Raw genomic sequence first — 15,508 nt, forward strand, 5'->3', positions numbered from 1 at the left:
AGAATGTACAACTATGGTTACATCTTACATTTATGGTCAAAGAATGTACAACTATGGTTACATCTTACATTTATGGTCAAAGAATGTACAACTATGGTTACATCTTACATTTATGGTCAAATAATGTACAACTATGGTTACATTTATGGTCTAACATTGTCGGACTGGGGTTACAATATAATGCCCATTTAAATCCCCAATACGGTACCACGTTGTGCAGGTGAATGCAAACAAATTAAAAAAAGTGTCGGTGGTGGACGTGGCCTCGTCACAGCCATGAGGGGTTCACAAGCTCGTTAAATCCCAGCTTAACCCCCTCCCCCATCCCCTCGCACATCCTCGTCTATGGAGAAAAGAATGACTTGGAGAGGGTGAGGGGTCGGGGCGGGGAGTGTCGCATGCAGAGGAGGGGCACGAGAGCAGGGGAGTGGAAAGCAGGAAGAACGAACATGGAGCGTTCATCATGGAATAAGAAAGAGGTGCAAGAAAGGGATGAGATGATGAATGCCGAAGAGTGAGAAGCGAGATGGTTGTGTAAAGGAAGAAGAAGAGCTCGTTCCTCCATTCTTTGTCCCGTGAAGCTCCGCGCTCTTCGGGAATTCCAAATGCGCTCCGGTCTTGCTCTTCCCAGTTCTTCCGCCGCTCGCCCTGAGAGAACCATTGTGTAGAAGAGGAGGATGAGGATGTGAGGCGCGTCTCGCTTGTTCCACCGAGACGGCCAGGGATGAAGGTGGTCGTTTGTTTCGGGTCCACCCGGGTGGTCGTTCCTTGTGGGAACGGGGCGATCCGCGTGCAGGAGCTCGTGGGCGAAGCCGTGACCCGGTACCGCAAGGCTGCTGGGAAGGTGAGCGGCTGAGTGCGTCTTGTGACGGGGACTCTAGAGTTCGCTTTATGACGTACGCACAGACATGATTTGCTTTGTGACGCACGCAACGCGGAGATCGCTTCGTGACGTGCACCACACATGGTTCGCATTGTGACGATGATCTGGGGTTCGCTTTATGACGTAGACAGACGCGGGGTCCACTTTGTGACGTAGACAGACGCGGGGTCCACTTTGTGACGTAATATACACGGGGTCCGCTTTGTGACGCAAACTCTTCTATGCGCTTCAGGGCGTATAGACACCACTCAAGGTTTACTTTGTGACGAGGACTCTGTGGTCGGCTGTGTGACGTTGCCTTATGTAGGATCGCCTTGTGTCATGAATACCGCATGAGGTTTCGCATTCTGACGTGGACAGCGGTGTTCACTTTTGATGCGGATATCAGGGATCGCTCTGATGAAGACACTATGCAGGGTTCACTTTAGCACGTCCTCAGTCGTTTTACCTTTCTAACACGGCACTCGGTTTACCTTTCTAACACGGCACTGGGTTTACCTTTCGAACACGGTACTGGGTTTACCTTTATAACACGACACTGGGATTCCCTTTCTAACACGACACTGGGCTTCCCTTTCCAACACGACACTGGGTGTACCTTTCTAACACGACACTGGGTTTACCTTTCTAACACCACACTGTAATTCCCTTTCTAACACGGCACTGGGATTCCATTTCAAACACGACACTGGGTTTACCTTTCCAACACGACACTGGGTTTACCTTTCTAACACGACACTGTAATTCCCTTTCTAACACGGCACTGGGATTCCCTTTCAAACACGACACTGGGTTTACCTTTCCAACACGACACTGGGTTTACCTTTCTAACACGACACTGTAATTCCCTTTCTAACACGGCACTGGGATTCCCTTTCTAACACGGCACTGGGATTCCCTTTCTAACACGGCACTGGGATTCCCTTTCTAACACGGCACTGTAAATCCCTTTCTAACACGGCACTGGGATTCCCTTTCTAACACGGCACTGTAAATCCTTCTAACACGGCACTGGGTTTATCTTTCTAACACAACACTTGGTTTACCTTTCGAACACGACACTGGGTTTGCCTTTCTAACACGACACTGAGATTGTCTTTCAATCACAACACTTGGTTTACCTTTCTAACACGGCACTGGGTTTACCTTTCTAACACGACACTGGGATTCCCTTTCTAACACAACACTTGGTTTACCTTTCTAACACGACACTGAGTTTACCTTTCTAACACGACACTGGGATTCCCTTTCTAACACAACACTTGGTTTACCTTTCTAACACGACACTGAGTTTACCTTTCTAACACGACACTGGGTTTACCTTTCTAACACAACACTTGGTTTACCTTTCTAACACAACACTGGGTTTATCTTTCAAACACGACATTGGCTTTACCTTTGTAACACGGCACTGGGTTTACCTTTCTAACACGACAATGGGTTTACCTTTCGAACACGACACTGGGATTCTCTTTCTAACATGACACTGGGATTCCCTTTCTAACACGACGACGCTGGGTTTACCTTTCGAACACGACGCTGGGTTTACCTTTCTAACACAATACTTGGTTTACCTTTCTAACATGACACTGGGATTCCCTTTCCAACACGACACTGGGATTCCCTTTCTAACACGACACTGGGATTCCCTTTCAAACACGACACTGGGTTTACCTTTTCTAACACGACACTGGGATTCCCTTTCAAACACGACACTGGGTTTACCTTTTCTAACACGACACTGGAATTCCATTTCAAACACGACACTGGGATTCCCTTTCTAACACGACACTGGGATTCCCTTTCAAACACGACACTGGGATTCCCTTTCAAACACGACACTGGAATTCCCTTTCTAACACGACACTGGGATTCCCTTTCTAACATGACACTGGGTTTACCTTTCTGGCACAACACTGTAATTCCCTTTCGAACACGGAACTGGGATTCCCTTTGTAACACGGAACTGGGATTCCTTTTCTAGCACAACACTGTAATTCCCTTTCTAACACGGAACTGGGATTCCCTTTCGAGCACAACACTGTAATTCCCTTTCTAGCACAACACTGTAATTCCCTTTCGAACACGGAACTGGGATCCCCTTTCTAGCACAACACTGTAATTCCCTTTCTAACACGGAACTGGGATTCCCTTTCTAACATGACACTGGGATCCCCTTTCTAGCACAACACTGTAATTCCCTTTCTAACACGGAACTGGGATTCCCTTTCGAGCACAACACTGTAATTCCCTTTCTAGCACAACACTGTAATTCCCTTTCCAACACGGAACTGGGATCCCCTTTCTAGCACAACACTGTAATTCCCTTTCTAACACGGAACTGGGATTCCCTTTCTAACAAAACACTGCAATTCCCTTTCAAACACAACACTGTAATTCCCTTTCTAACACGGAACTGGGATTCCTTTTCTAGCACAACACTGTAATTCCCTTTCTAACACGGCACTGGGTTTACCTTTCTAACACTGCACTGGGTTTACCTTTCTAACACAACACTAATTCCCTTTCTAACACGGCACTGGGTTTACCTTTCTAACACAACACTGTAATTCCCTTTCTAACACGACACTGGGTTTACCTTTCTAACACAACACTAATTCCCTTTCTAACACTGCACTGGGTTTACCTTTCTAACACAACACTAATTCCCTTTCTAACACGGCACTGGGTTTACCTTTCTAACACAACACTGTAATTCCCTTTCTAACACGACACTGGGTTTACCTTTCTAACACTGCACTGGGTTTACCTTTCTAACACAACACTAATTCCCTTTCTAACACGGCACTGGGTTCTCTGTGTGACATTAACACATGCAAAGTTGACGTTGTGACACAGACTCTGGGTTTCGTTTTTTGACGCACACAACGGGGTTTCCTTTGTGACAGTCTCCGGCATTCATTTTGTAACATACGCATTCCACAATTATTTTTGTGATCGGGTCACCGCAGTTGGTCATGTGACTGTAACTCCATGATTTGATTTGGGACGCATGCAATGGGGTTCGCCTACTAACAATGGTACTGGCTACCTGGGCTTGCTTTTTGAGGTATAGAAACCATACAAGATTCGTTTTGTGAGGTGGACAGTAGTGTTCAATTTTTGATGTGGCCAATGGAGAGCACTTTGTTATGTGGATACCATGACTCCTGGGTTCATTTCAGGACACCGGCACAAGGGTTCGATTTGTGGCGCATATATGAGTGGGCCTTGTGCAGGGTTCACTTGGTGACGCATATACTGTGCAGGGTTTGTTTTGTGACCTATCATTGGATTGTCTTTGTGACGTGGACACCATGCTTTGCTTTATGAGCCAGACACTGCACGGGATTCACCTTGTACATTAAACTATTGGGTTCAGTTCAAATCAATTAAGTGTCATACAATCAATTTGGTCAGGATTTTAAGTCAACAGTGTAATATTTGACCGATTTGACCGTATTGATCAATTGGAGTCGATTTTTAGATCATTTCATAATTTCATGTCATCGATTTGAGCCTAGTATTAACCAATGATTAGATGTGTCATTGATTGGGGAACCATTGTAAACCACAATGTTGTGACGATGAGATCGATTGGAATGAATATTTTACCTGATGCTGTGATTCGTGCTCAATTTGAACTAATTTTAAATGAATGGTATATCCCCTGATCAATAAGAATAGATTTTCAATCAATGGTATGATTTGTGATCGATTATAGTCTACGGCGTAGAGAATGTTTTACTATACACGGTAAAAAGGAGAAGAATTTGAGACTTTGCCGATACGAGAGTTGGTCTGCAGTGTCCACGGATAATTGGGACTTAGCAGGACACGTTTATGGACTGAAAGTTGGCTGTTTACCTCCGACAAAGGACAAATACACAAAACGACAGCTTACTTTGCTCATCTGGGAGGTGAGCACATCTTTGTCAACATTAAGTTAATAAAACATATTGTGTCGATGTATATCCAGGCTTATGTGTGGGCCATGTTGTGAAGTAGGTAGGAGGTTGCATAAGTTCCTCAATAAAATTATAAATTTGGAATTGACTCAATACTGAGCTGCCCCAAATCCTGAAGTGAACACATGACGATAATGAGCTGGTTTAATAATATCACAATACAATCGTCATTTAACACAGTATTTTGTTATTGTATCAATTTATGATTGGAGTTACAGTCACGTGAAAAAGTAAGTACACCCGATGTAAAGTTTTGACTTTTTCAACACATTTCAACATACAGCTATTTGATCTTCATTTCAACAATATTGATAGATAAAGGTGATATAATATAACAAATATCATGAAACATTTACATTTTGTAGTCCATTGTATAATTTAAATAAACATAAATCCAAATTTCGCATGTGGAAAAAGTAAGTACACCCCTACATTTATCACTACTTCAAATACCTAAAATTAGAACCAGGTGCATCAGCTCAGGTGCAAATGATTAGTACATCATCAGAGAGGATCTTGGAGGAACCTGTCTTATTTAAACCTCTGACATTTAGTTTGGTTTGCTCTTTGTTGTTGAAGTGTGCGGCGTCACTATGCCGAGATCAAAAGAGCTCTCTGAGGCCTTCAGAAAGATGGTTGTAGATGCCTACGAGTCTGGGAAGGGATTTAAAAAGATCTCCAAACAATTTGAAATCAATCATTCGACTGTTCGGAAGATCATCTACAAGTGGAGAAGATGCCAAACAACTGCCAACTTGTTCAGGCCAGGCTGCTCCAGCAAGTTCAGTCCGAGAGCAGACCGCAAGATGCTGAAAGAAGTCTCTAAGAACCCCAGAATGTCATCACGAGACCTACAGGTAGCTCTTGCCACTGTTGATGTCAAAGTGCACGACTCTACCATTAGAAAGAGGCTGCACAAATTTGATCTACATGGGAGGTGTGCCTGGAGGAAACATTTGTTGTCCAGAAAGAACATCAGGGCAAGACTAAAGTTTGCCAATGAACACCTGGGCAAAGACCAGCACTTCTGCAACAATGTGCACTGGACAGATGACTCAAAGGTAGAGCTATTTGGCCACAGTACCAGAAGACATGTTTGGCGAAAACCAAAGACAGCATTTGACCACAAGAACCTGATACCAACTGTAAAGCATGGTGGTGGAAATACTATGGTTTGGGGCAGCTTTGCTGCATCAGAGCCTGGGCAGCTCACCATCATAGAATCCACTATTAATTCTTCATTGTACCAGAGGGTGCTTGAGGATAATGTGAAGCCATCTGTCAGGAAGTTGAAGCTCAACCAAAGGTGGACCTTGCAACATGACAATGACCCTAAACATACCAGTAAATCCACCAAGGAATGGCTGAAAAGAAAGAAATGGAGGGTTCTGGAATGGCCAAGTCAAAGCACGGATCTAAATCCCATCGAGATGTTGTGGGGGGATTTGAAACGAGGTGCGCATGCAAGAAACCCCTCAAACATCGCACAGCTGAAAGAATTCTGCATGGAGGAGTGGGCAAAAATTTCTCCCAGTCGATTTCAGAGACTGTTAGGCAGTTATAAGAAACGCCTGCTAGAGGTTGTTTCTGCCAAAGGGGCAATACCATCTATTACAGCCAAGGGTGTACTTACTTTCTCCACATGTGAAATTTGCATTTATGTTTATTTAAATTATACAATGGACTACAAAATGTAAATGTTTCATGATATTTGTTATATTATATCACCTTTATCTATCAATATTGTTGAAATGAAAATCAAATAGCTGTATGTTGAAATATGTTGAAAAAGTCAAAACTTTACATGGGGTGTATTTACTTTTTCATGTGACTGTATATATATATACATACATTAATATACACAAAGAATTAAGTTAAGCACCCCCCCCCCCCCGTTTTTTTACAACCTCGCACATTACAAGTTTGTTGTCGTCAAAACAGTGTAATATACCCATGATATTGCTATATTTTCTGGAGAAGTGATATTATGGTCACATAAAAACATAACAATCATGCCGTTTTCAATATTTTATTCTGAATAATTTAAGGTGAAATTTTTTGGGAATTTTAGGCATATTTTCACCTCAATTTAAGTATGGAGCTATAGGTCCATCACGGACAGTGTGGATGACGTTTATGTTTTCTAACGTACAGTCATTGTTCTGAGAAGACCTCTAGCGATCTTTGCGTCAATAACGTGGGTAGGACCCACGTGATCGGATCACTGACTCAACCCTACGTCCCATAGACCCTGTAAGCCGTCGTATGCGTTGCTGTGGCAGGTTGTTCCATTCCCGATGTAATGCACGTTCCAATTCATCCAGATTGGCTATTGGAGGGACCATCTTCGCAATTTGTCGTCCCAACATGTCCCAAACGTGCTCGAGGGGGTTCAGGTCAGGACTGTACGCAGGCCAGGGGATGGTTGTCACAGCACCTTGCTCCAGCAAGGCTCGGACGCGTCTCGCACGGTGAGGCCTGGCGTTGTCATCCATGAAGATGGGATTGACGCAAAGATCGCTAGAGGTCTTCTCAGAACAATGACTGTACGTTAGAAAACATAAACGTCATCCACACTGTCCGTGATGGACCTATAGCTCCATACTTAAATTGAGGTGAAAATATGCCTAAAATTCCCAAAAAATTTCACCTTAAATTATTCAGAATAAAATATTGAAAACGGCATGATTGTTATGTTTTTATGTGACCATAATATCACCTCTCCAGAAAATATAGCAATATCATGGGTATATTACACTGTTTTGACGACAACAAACTTGTAATGTGCGAGGTTGTAAAAAAACGGGGGGGGGTGCTTAACTTAATTCTTTGTGTATATATAGATATGTACAATATGAGTTTGTAAACAAACTAATTCACTCCCTACCACTCACACCCTGCTCCTTACCGTATAATGAATTCAATATATTACGGTGGAGTATGTATGGGAGTGGAAGAGGGAGAGTTCGTTCGTGTGTCATTGGTTGTTATGTCCATATGCGGGTTTCACATGGTGGAACAGTGTCCTGTCCTCCCATGTCTCAAAGTTTCCACCTCCTTTTCAGTTATGGACCATGATTCATGGACCACGTTGTGAAGTTTTCTTGGTTTTCTTGTTCTCAAAGTTTTGGTCGGAGGGTAATTTTCAGGATCGTCACTGAGCCCTGGAAAGCTTCCAACTGTAGTTTGTTTGTAGTGATATTTCCAGGTATGGTGTTTAATGTCTCCATTAAGTTCTTCTTTATCATTCCCGTTGCTCCAAATTATCACTGGTACAATTTCAGCGTTGTTCAGCTTCCCTGATCTTTTGACTTCATTCTTGAGGTCTTGAAATTTGGTGATTATCTTGATTTCTGCATTGTTTCGGCCAAAATCACACAGGGTTTGTGTTTGTGTTTGTGTTTTTTTCTGTGTTGAACAGTTCATGTTTATAAACAGTTTACGTTTTGTATCCCATTGGATCCGGACCAGAACCAAGATCTAATTGGCTTGTTCTTGTCACTTACACAACTCATCCACCAAATTTTCTCATAACCTGTCCACAACCTTTTGAAATATCTTCTACTATATGTCGTTTTTGGCCTCATCTCTCAATTGTGAAGAATCACTTAAAATTTTCTCATATCCGGATGGATCTTCAATGTAACCAAATCGATTCATCCTCGTCACACACCTAACCTGCCCACCAGGTTTTGTCGGAATCCTTGTATAACTTTTTGAGATCTTACTAACTAACTCTTTTGACAGACAGACAAACAAGCAGGGGTGAAAACGTATAACCACCACCAGCCATCGGTTGCAGAGCTAATTACACTCTAACAGCACATTCAAGATAATACCTATATCCTACCCTATTTACTTATGAAACACCATCACAAATATGTCTTGCTAACAGGGGTCGAAGCCCATGGCATAATTTGTCTTTTGGCCCTTTACTGTTGATGGCCTTTACTGTTCCAAAGGGCAGGCCAATGGCGATATATAAAGTCGAATCAAATAACCAAGCACAATAAAGAGAGAGAGAGAGAGAGAGAGAGAGAGAGAGAGAGAGAGAGAGAGAGAGAGAGAGAGAGAGAGAGAGAGATTTTTGATTTTTGTTCCTCTTTATTGAAAGGTATCATTCAATGTGATTCCAGACAATTATTTCCAAACAAAAGGGTTATGGCTTACTTCAAAGAAAAATACATGCAACACATGCAGAGGAAGAGCATGGTGGATGGGGTAACATAGAAGCAAAGATTCCAGATTATAAATTAATTACTAAAACACCATTGACCAAGCTACATAAAGATTGTTTGGCACACCATCGTTTTTCAAAGACAGCAAAATCATGGGTTTCAAACTCAAAATGGACACGAGATGTAACCGACGCTTTAAAAATCCTTAAAAGGTCATCAGCTAAAATATCAATGTTCTGCAATTTCCATTTTCTTGAAAGATAAATGGCAAGCTTTGCTTCAGAGCACAAGAAGTTCCCTAAAAAACATTCATTTTTACTTAAATGAGAAATATTAAAACCATATATAAAAACACAATGTGTGAAAATCAAACCGAGCCCCTGAGTCACATGTAATAAAATATTAAAAAGGGAGGACAGTCTCGAACACTCAATGAAGGCATGAAAAATGGTTTCAGGGGCATCGCAGCAAGGGCACAATTCTGAATTTTCAGAACATATGCGATGGGACAGAACATTGCAAGGCAAGATGTAGTGCGCCAGCCGCCATTGTAAATCCCCAGAGCGCTTGACGATTGGCTCCTTATACATCACGTGCCATTTGATTGTTGCGGAATGGCCAGCTTGAAGCAACGCTTTCCAATGAGCTCGTGGCTCTGCAGGTCTGTCAGGAATGAGAGTGTTAACACTTAGACTATACACCGAGGATTTCTCCATCGAGTTAAAGGAGATAAAACCCCGGAATGAAATTAAAAGACGTGGAAAAGGACATTGGGACAGAGGGAGGGCAGCCTCAATCTCTGGATCCCACTTTAGCCCGGTTAGTTTAAAAGCTCGTGAAATCACAGAGAAAATCCTTCCAATAACTCTGATGGATCTCACACCAGTTGCCACGGCAACATTAGCAGCTGGCTTCCATCTATATGTAAAGGGATTCCTAAGGTGCTTGACCTTGGTAAAGTTGACATCAATGAACTTTTGCACAAAGGAACGGTCACTACAGACCCCTTTAAAAAAGGGATTAAAGAAAATTGGTTCATTTAAAAACATTTGGAGAGTATAGGCACTGGTGTCGCGGCAAAACGCGACTGTCCGCCATGCTTCCAGCATACTTCTGTAAAACAAGGGGATCGATGTTATGTCCACCCTCGCTGCGTCAAGAAGAAAGATTTCGTCACCGAAGCCAAGTCTCCCTGCTTGCCTGAGCAAGCAGTGAGCAAAGGCTTTCCATGGTACATCGGAATACAGCAGCCTTCGTAATGCAAGGAGGCGAAAAGCCATCACTTTACTTGTTACGTCTATCAATCCCTGTCCACCTTCGGCAATGGGCAGACTTATTACGCCGGGCCGGAGCCAGTGCTTCCCATCCCAAAAGAAATTGATAAAAATACTTTGGAGCTTTTTAAGAATAGAACCTGGGGCCTGTAGTGCCATAAACCTATGCCACAGCATCGATGCCGCAAGATTATTGATGACCAGAGTACGACCCCGATAGGAAAGCTGTCTCAATAGTCCCCTCCATTTTTGCAGCCGCTGCTCAGTCTTGGTAATCAGCGATTCCCAGTTTTTAGAAAGGAAATCCTGAGTGCCGAGAAAGACCCCGAGGTAGCATATCCCATCATGTGCCCACTCAAGCTGCATTGGCAGGGTCGGAGGGGGGATACCATTCTGGGGACCTAAGTAAAGAGCTTTGGACTTCTGCCAGTTGACCTTTACGGAGCTAGCCAAGGTAAACTCATTGGTGGACTCGACCAGGGCACAAATATCTTCATCCGAATTAACAAACGCGCATAGGTCATCCGCATAAGCGACGGTCTTTACAGGGTTGGCCAATGGCAGAGGACAGAAACCACGAAGCCGTGTGCGCAACCGATTCAGAAGAGGCTCAACGGAGAGGGAATAAAGAAGGCCGGACAAAGGGCACCCTTGGCGAATACCCCGAGTCACAGAAAAAGGCTGACTTAAAATATTATTCACCTTAAGCAGGCTAAAAATATTATTATACAATAATTTGACGTGACCGATGAAAGTTTCACCAAAACCAAACCCCCGTAAAACAGCAAAGAGATAAAAATGATCGATGGCATCAAAAGCCTTTTCTTGATCTAAAAACACTAGACCAACATTTCTTTGTTCCGCGGTACAAATATCAATCGCGTCACGCACAATAAAAATACAATCATGTATTGTTCTTTTTGGGATACAATATGATTGATCGGGGTGTACAATATCCCCGATGACAGGCTTGAGGCGGTTTGCGAGAGTTTTTGAAATAATTTTATAGTCAGTGCAGAGGAGGGAAATTGGACGCCAATTCCGAAGTTGTTGTAGGTCTCCCTTCTTGGGTATAAGGGCAAGTACAGCCCTACGGCAACTGAGTGGTAATAAGCCTGAATGCAGGCCCTCAATTAAGAGGCCGAGCAGTTCGGGTCCCAGTTGGTCCCAGAAGGCCTTATAGAGCTCCGCAGGGATTCCATCCAGCCCCGAAGCCTTGCCGGTGGGCAAAGTTTGCAAAGCGGCAAAGAGTTCCCCTAGGGTAACTTCTTCGTCCAGTTGCTGCCGTGCAGACTCAGACAGGGTTGGCAGAGAAGCAGTCATTGAAAGAATCACATTCTTCTTTGTGTTCCTAGCACAATACAAATCTGAAAAATATTCTTTGGCCAAATTTCTGATCTCGTTTTGGTCCTGAGTCGTTCGACCTCCTTGCGTGCATAGTGAAGTTATTTGCTGGTTTCTCTTCGCTCGCAGTTCCAAACCGAAGAAGAATTTCGAAGAGGTATCAATGAAACGCAGGTTCTCCATTCGTAATCGTATTAGAGCCCCTCGAGCCTGCTTTGCGCAGAGCTTAGCAAGGAGGGCTTTCTTCTTCACAATTAAAGAACAAGTCCTTTCAGCGCTCTGGGCCGGAAGGTTTGATTGCAGACACAAGATCTCTTTGGCGATGAGAGTTTGCATCGCTGTTTCATTCTTCGTACAAAAGGAGTTATATCGTTGGCAAAATGACCTAATCTGGGCCTTTGCGTTATCCCACCATTGCCCAAGGCAAGAGAAGGAAGGCTTTCGCAACTTTATAACTTCCCAAAAGGCCCGGAAAGCATCAAGAAACGCTTCATTTTGCAAGAGGCTGACGTTGAAAGTCCAGTAAGCAGCACCGCGATTCCGGGCCGGAGAAAGGACATGAAGAATGGCCATATGGTGGTCCGAAAAACCGCTCGGGGCTACAACAGCGTGGCCCACAACATTTAAGGAGTCACTGTTGACATATATTCTGTCCAGCCTCGCAAGAGACAGCCGGCCATTTGCACAGCGGCACCATGTATATTGACGTGCGGATGGATTCTGGAGCCTCCACACATCCACAAAGGAAAACTTGGACAATGCTCCCCTTAGAGGCACCAAGCTTGCTGGATGGGGCTCTGCTCCATTGCGATCAAGAGTGGGGTCCATTGTGCAGTTGAAATCCCCACTCAGACAAACAATACCATCAAAGTCAAGGTGCGTGAGAGTAAAATCCAACTGTGTAAAAATTTTTAATCTTTCTGTGCTATTACTCGGTGAATATACATTTAGGATCGTGTGCTTATAACCATTAAAAAAGAAATTTACTGAGACTAAATGCCCTTTAATAATTTCTTTAAAAGCGACACCCTGTGCACAGAAAGAATGATGCAAATAGACAGCAACTCCAGCACGAGAGCAGGCCAAGCTGCTAAAGAACCACTGTCCTTTCATCATTCTGTTCCATTCACTAACGCAAGAAGGGCTACACCTCGTCTCTTGCAAAAGAACAATATCAAAGCGTTTATGCTGGACAAGCGACTTTACCTGGGCCTTACGCAGGGGGGAGCACCCCCCATTAATATTTAAGGTTACAATAGAAAAAGTCATCTTGTAAATTTAAAGATGAATAATTAAGTGGGGAAGAAGTCAGACTGTGCCTGCAACTCCTTCCTGGCTTTGAGCACACATTTCCTAAGGCGAAACACTTGTGACTCTGTCACACCAAGCTGTTCTGCCTTGAGGAGGAGATGTTTGGAGGAAGTTATGAAAGCAGACAAATCTGGGAAAAAATTATTGATTTTGATTTGTTTCTTTCGAAACGTGTCTTGAAGAAACTTTAAGATCTTGGTGGGTGACACTTCAGCGCCTCCCTCGGAACCTTGAGCCAAACCTGGCTCATTCCAGGCTTCAATACTAGCACCGGAGGCAAGCGACGAGGCACCGTCTGAGTCATCATCAGAGTAGTTTCTATTAACATTAACACACTCTGATGTGAGTGTTTCCACAGCGGAAAATTCGCCCTTTTTCAGAGGCAGGACCGGTGTTTCCGTAATGGGGGTTTTAAAATCCAGGTGAGAAACTGAGGTTTCTGCAACGGAGGCTTCGCACTCTACCGGAGAAGAGGTCGTTACATTTTCCACCTCCATGGTTTCCGATATTTCACACTCAACAGGGAGTGGGGGTGCATCAGGCACCTCATTAGAGGTCACCTTGCCAGTAGTCATGGAGGTGTTTACGATCGGTTCTGGGGCCGTTGTGCGCGGCTCGCAACAATCAGGTGCGGAAACTTCTTCTTCTTCTTCTTCTTCGCCTAAAACACTGAATCTGTTTTGCAAAGCAAAAACAGCCGTGGACGAATCCGTTTCTGAAACAGGAACGTTAAGCTCCTTTGCCGACGCCATTTTTTTCGGACGGCTCGATTGCACGTCCTCACCAACCCCGCCACGTTTTTGCCTCTTCTTGGAGGTCACAGTGATGAAAACCCCGTCTTCCGTCGGGGGTTCCTCAGTTTCAAGCCTCAAAAGTGAAGGCTGATCCAGCGTCCTGGATGTGCCACATGAGGCAGCATTTGGCTCGGTCCGTGTCGATGTGCCACTTGAGGCAGCGTTTGGCTCCGTCCGTGTCGATGTGCCACCGGACATGGACGTCGGACAAGCACCTTTCAAATGTCCGTGCTCCCCGCAGGTGAAACACGTCATCGTCTCCGTTGCGATGTACATCATGTAGTTTCGCTTATCAGCAACCAGCGTTGCCGACGCATTGAGCGACTGGGCGTTGTTCTTTAGCACGATGTAGCAATGCCGTCGGAACGACATTATGTGACGAACCGTTGAATCGGATCGCAAACGAAGAGGAATCATGGAGACTCGTGACACCACGGTCCCAAACTGTTTTAAAACGGACACAATATCTCCGCTTTTCACGCACGGCGGAATATTCGACAAAATCACTTTCACTGCCGGCGTGTCCATCGGACTCACATTAACAAAAATGTCCGGCGGTACCGACAAACCCGTTTCGACCGCCTGGGCTACGTAGCGCTCCTCTGAAAGAAAAACCACAACTCGTTGGTTCATCTTCGAAGCCGCTAAAACGTTCTCGATCCCAACGAGCTCTCCCAAGCCCAACACAATGTCCTCGACCCGAACTCCGTCGGGCGGACTCACGATGACTCCATTCTTTCGAGTCAGCGACTCATAAATACTATTCTGCAAACGACCGCTTGCCATAGCGATAAATGAACCAAAACTAAGGAAATATTTGAAAAAACAAAACAAAATAGAACCTATCGCAAGCAAAGCCTGCAGGCGAAGGTAAAATGAAAAGAAATAGAATAAGGGAGCCGATAAACGACGATAATGAAGAACACGGCAAGCAGAGCACAGGCCCGAAGAACACAAGGTTCTTTAGGACTCGCACCAAACTCACCATGCGCGCTCTCTTTCTCTCTCTTGTCTCAACAAAGAAGGAAAAACACGGGGAAAACTTCACAAACACGTACAAGGACACAGAGGGAGTGAAAAGGGGGATGGGAAAGGCAACAACACAACACAGTACTCACAGCTCCTCACACACAGCAGCCATGATTGCCACACCCACGCACGACTCACCAACGACCAGCAGGGGGCGAGCGCGAGAGAGAGAGAGAGAGAGAGAGAGAGAGAGAGAGAGAGAGAGAGAGAGAGAGAGAGAAAGAGAGAAAGAGAGAAAGAGAAAGAGAGAGAGAGAGAGACAGAAAAAAAAAAAAAAAAAAAAATGAATACAGGGCGCGAATGAATGAATGTCACGAAGGAATCCTTCTCGGTCGAGAATGCATTTTTATCGGTCGAGAATGAATTTTTAGCGGTCGAGAATGCATTTTTGTCGGTCGAGAATGAATTTTTATCGGTCGAGAATGCATTTTTATCGGTCGAGAATGCGTTTTTATCGGTCGAGAATGAATTTTTATCGGTCGAGAATAAATTTTTATCGGTCGAGAATAAATTTTTATCGGTCGAGAATGCATTTTTATCGGTCGAGAATGAATCTCTCTCGGTCGAGAATGAATATCTTTCTGGCCATTACTCTGGATCACTACCCAAAAGGGCAGTGTATCGTTGTCACATGCATTTTCCCAAATTCACATTAACACCATTCCTGGACAGTGTTGTTTTTACCTTAATAACTTCATCAGTAGATCAAAAGGGTAAAAATGGAACT

The 15,508-nt window shown here is 44.1% G+C and overlaps 1 protein-coding gene across 2 annotated transcripts in view; it reads left to right on the forward strand.

The window, feature by feature from the left end:
• Nucleotides 1-398: 398 nt before the first annotated feature.
• The window catches only part of PARD3B (par-3 family cell polarity regulator beta), a 257,615-nt gene continuing 242,505 nt past the window's right edge, over nucleotides 399-15,508 (forward strand). Inside the window, exon 1 of one of the 2 annotated variants that reach the window (XM_068122712.2) lies at nucleotides 399-844. In XM_068122712.2, coding sequence (XP_067978813.2) covers nucleotides 725-844 — 120 coding nt within the window. In that variant the 5' untranslated portion in view covers nucleotides 399-724. The remainder of the gene's footprint in view (nucleotides 845-15,508) is intronic. The other variant, XM_068122711.2, reaches the window with a different exon arrangement.

This window comes from Myxine glutinosa, chromosome 7 (assembly GCF_964187855.1).
Source record: "Myxine glutinosa chromosome 7, kmMyxGlut1.1, whole genome shotgun sequence".
In the NCBI taxonomy this organism is placed as follows: domain Eukaryota; kingdom Metazoa; phylum Chordata; class Myxini; order Myxiniformes; family Myxinidae; genus Myxine; species Myxine glutinosa.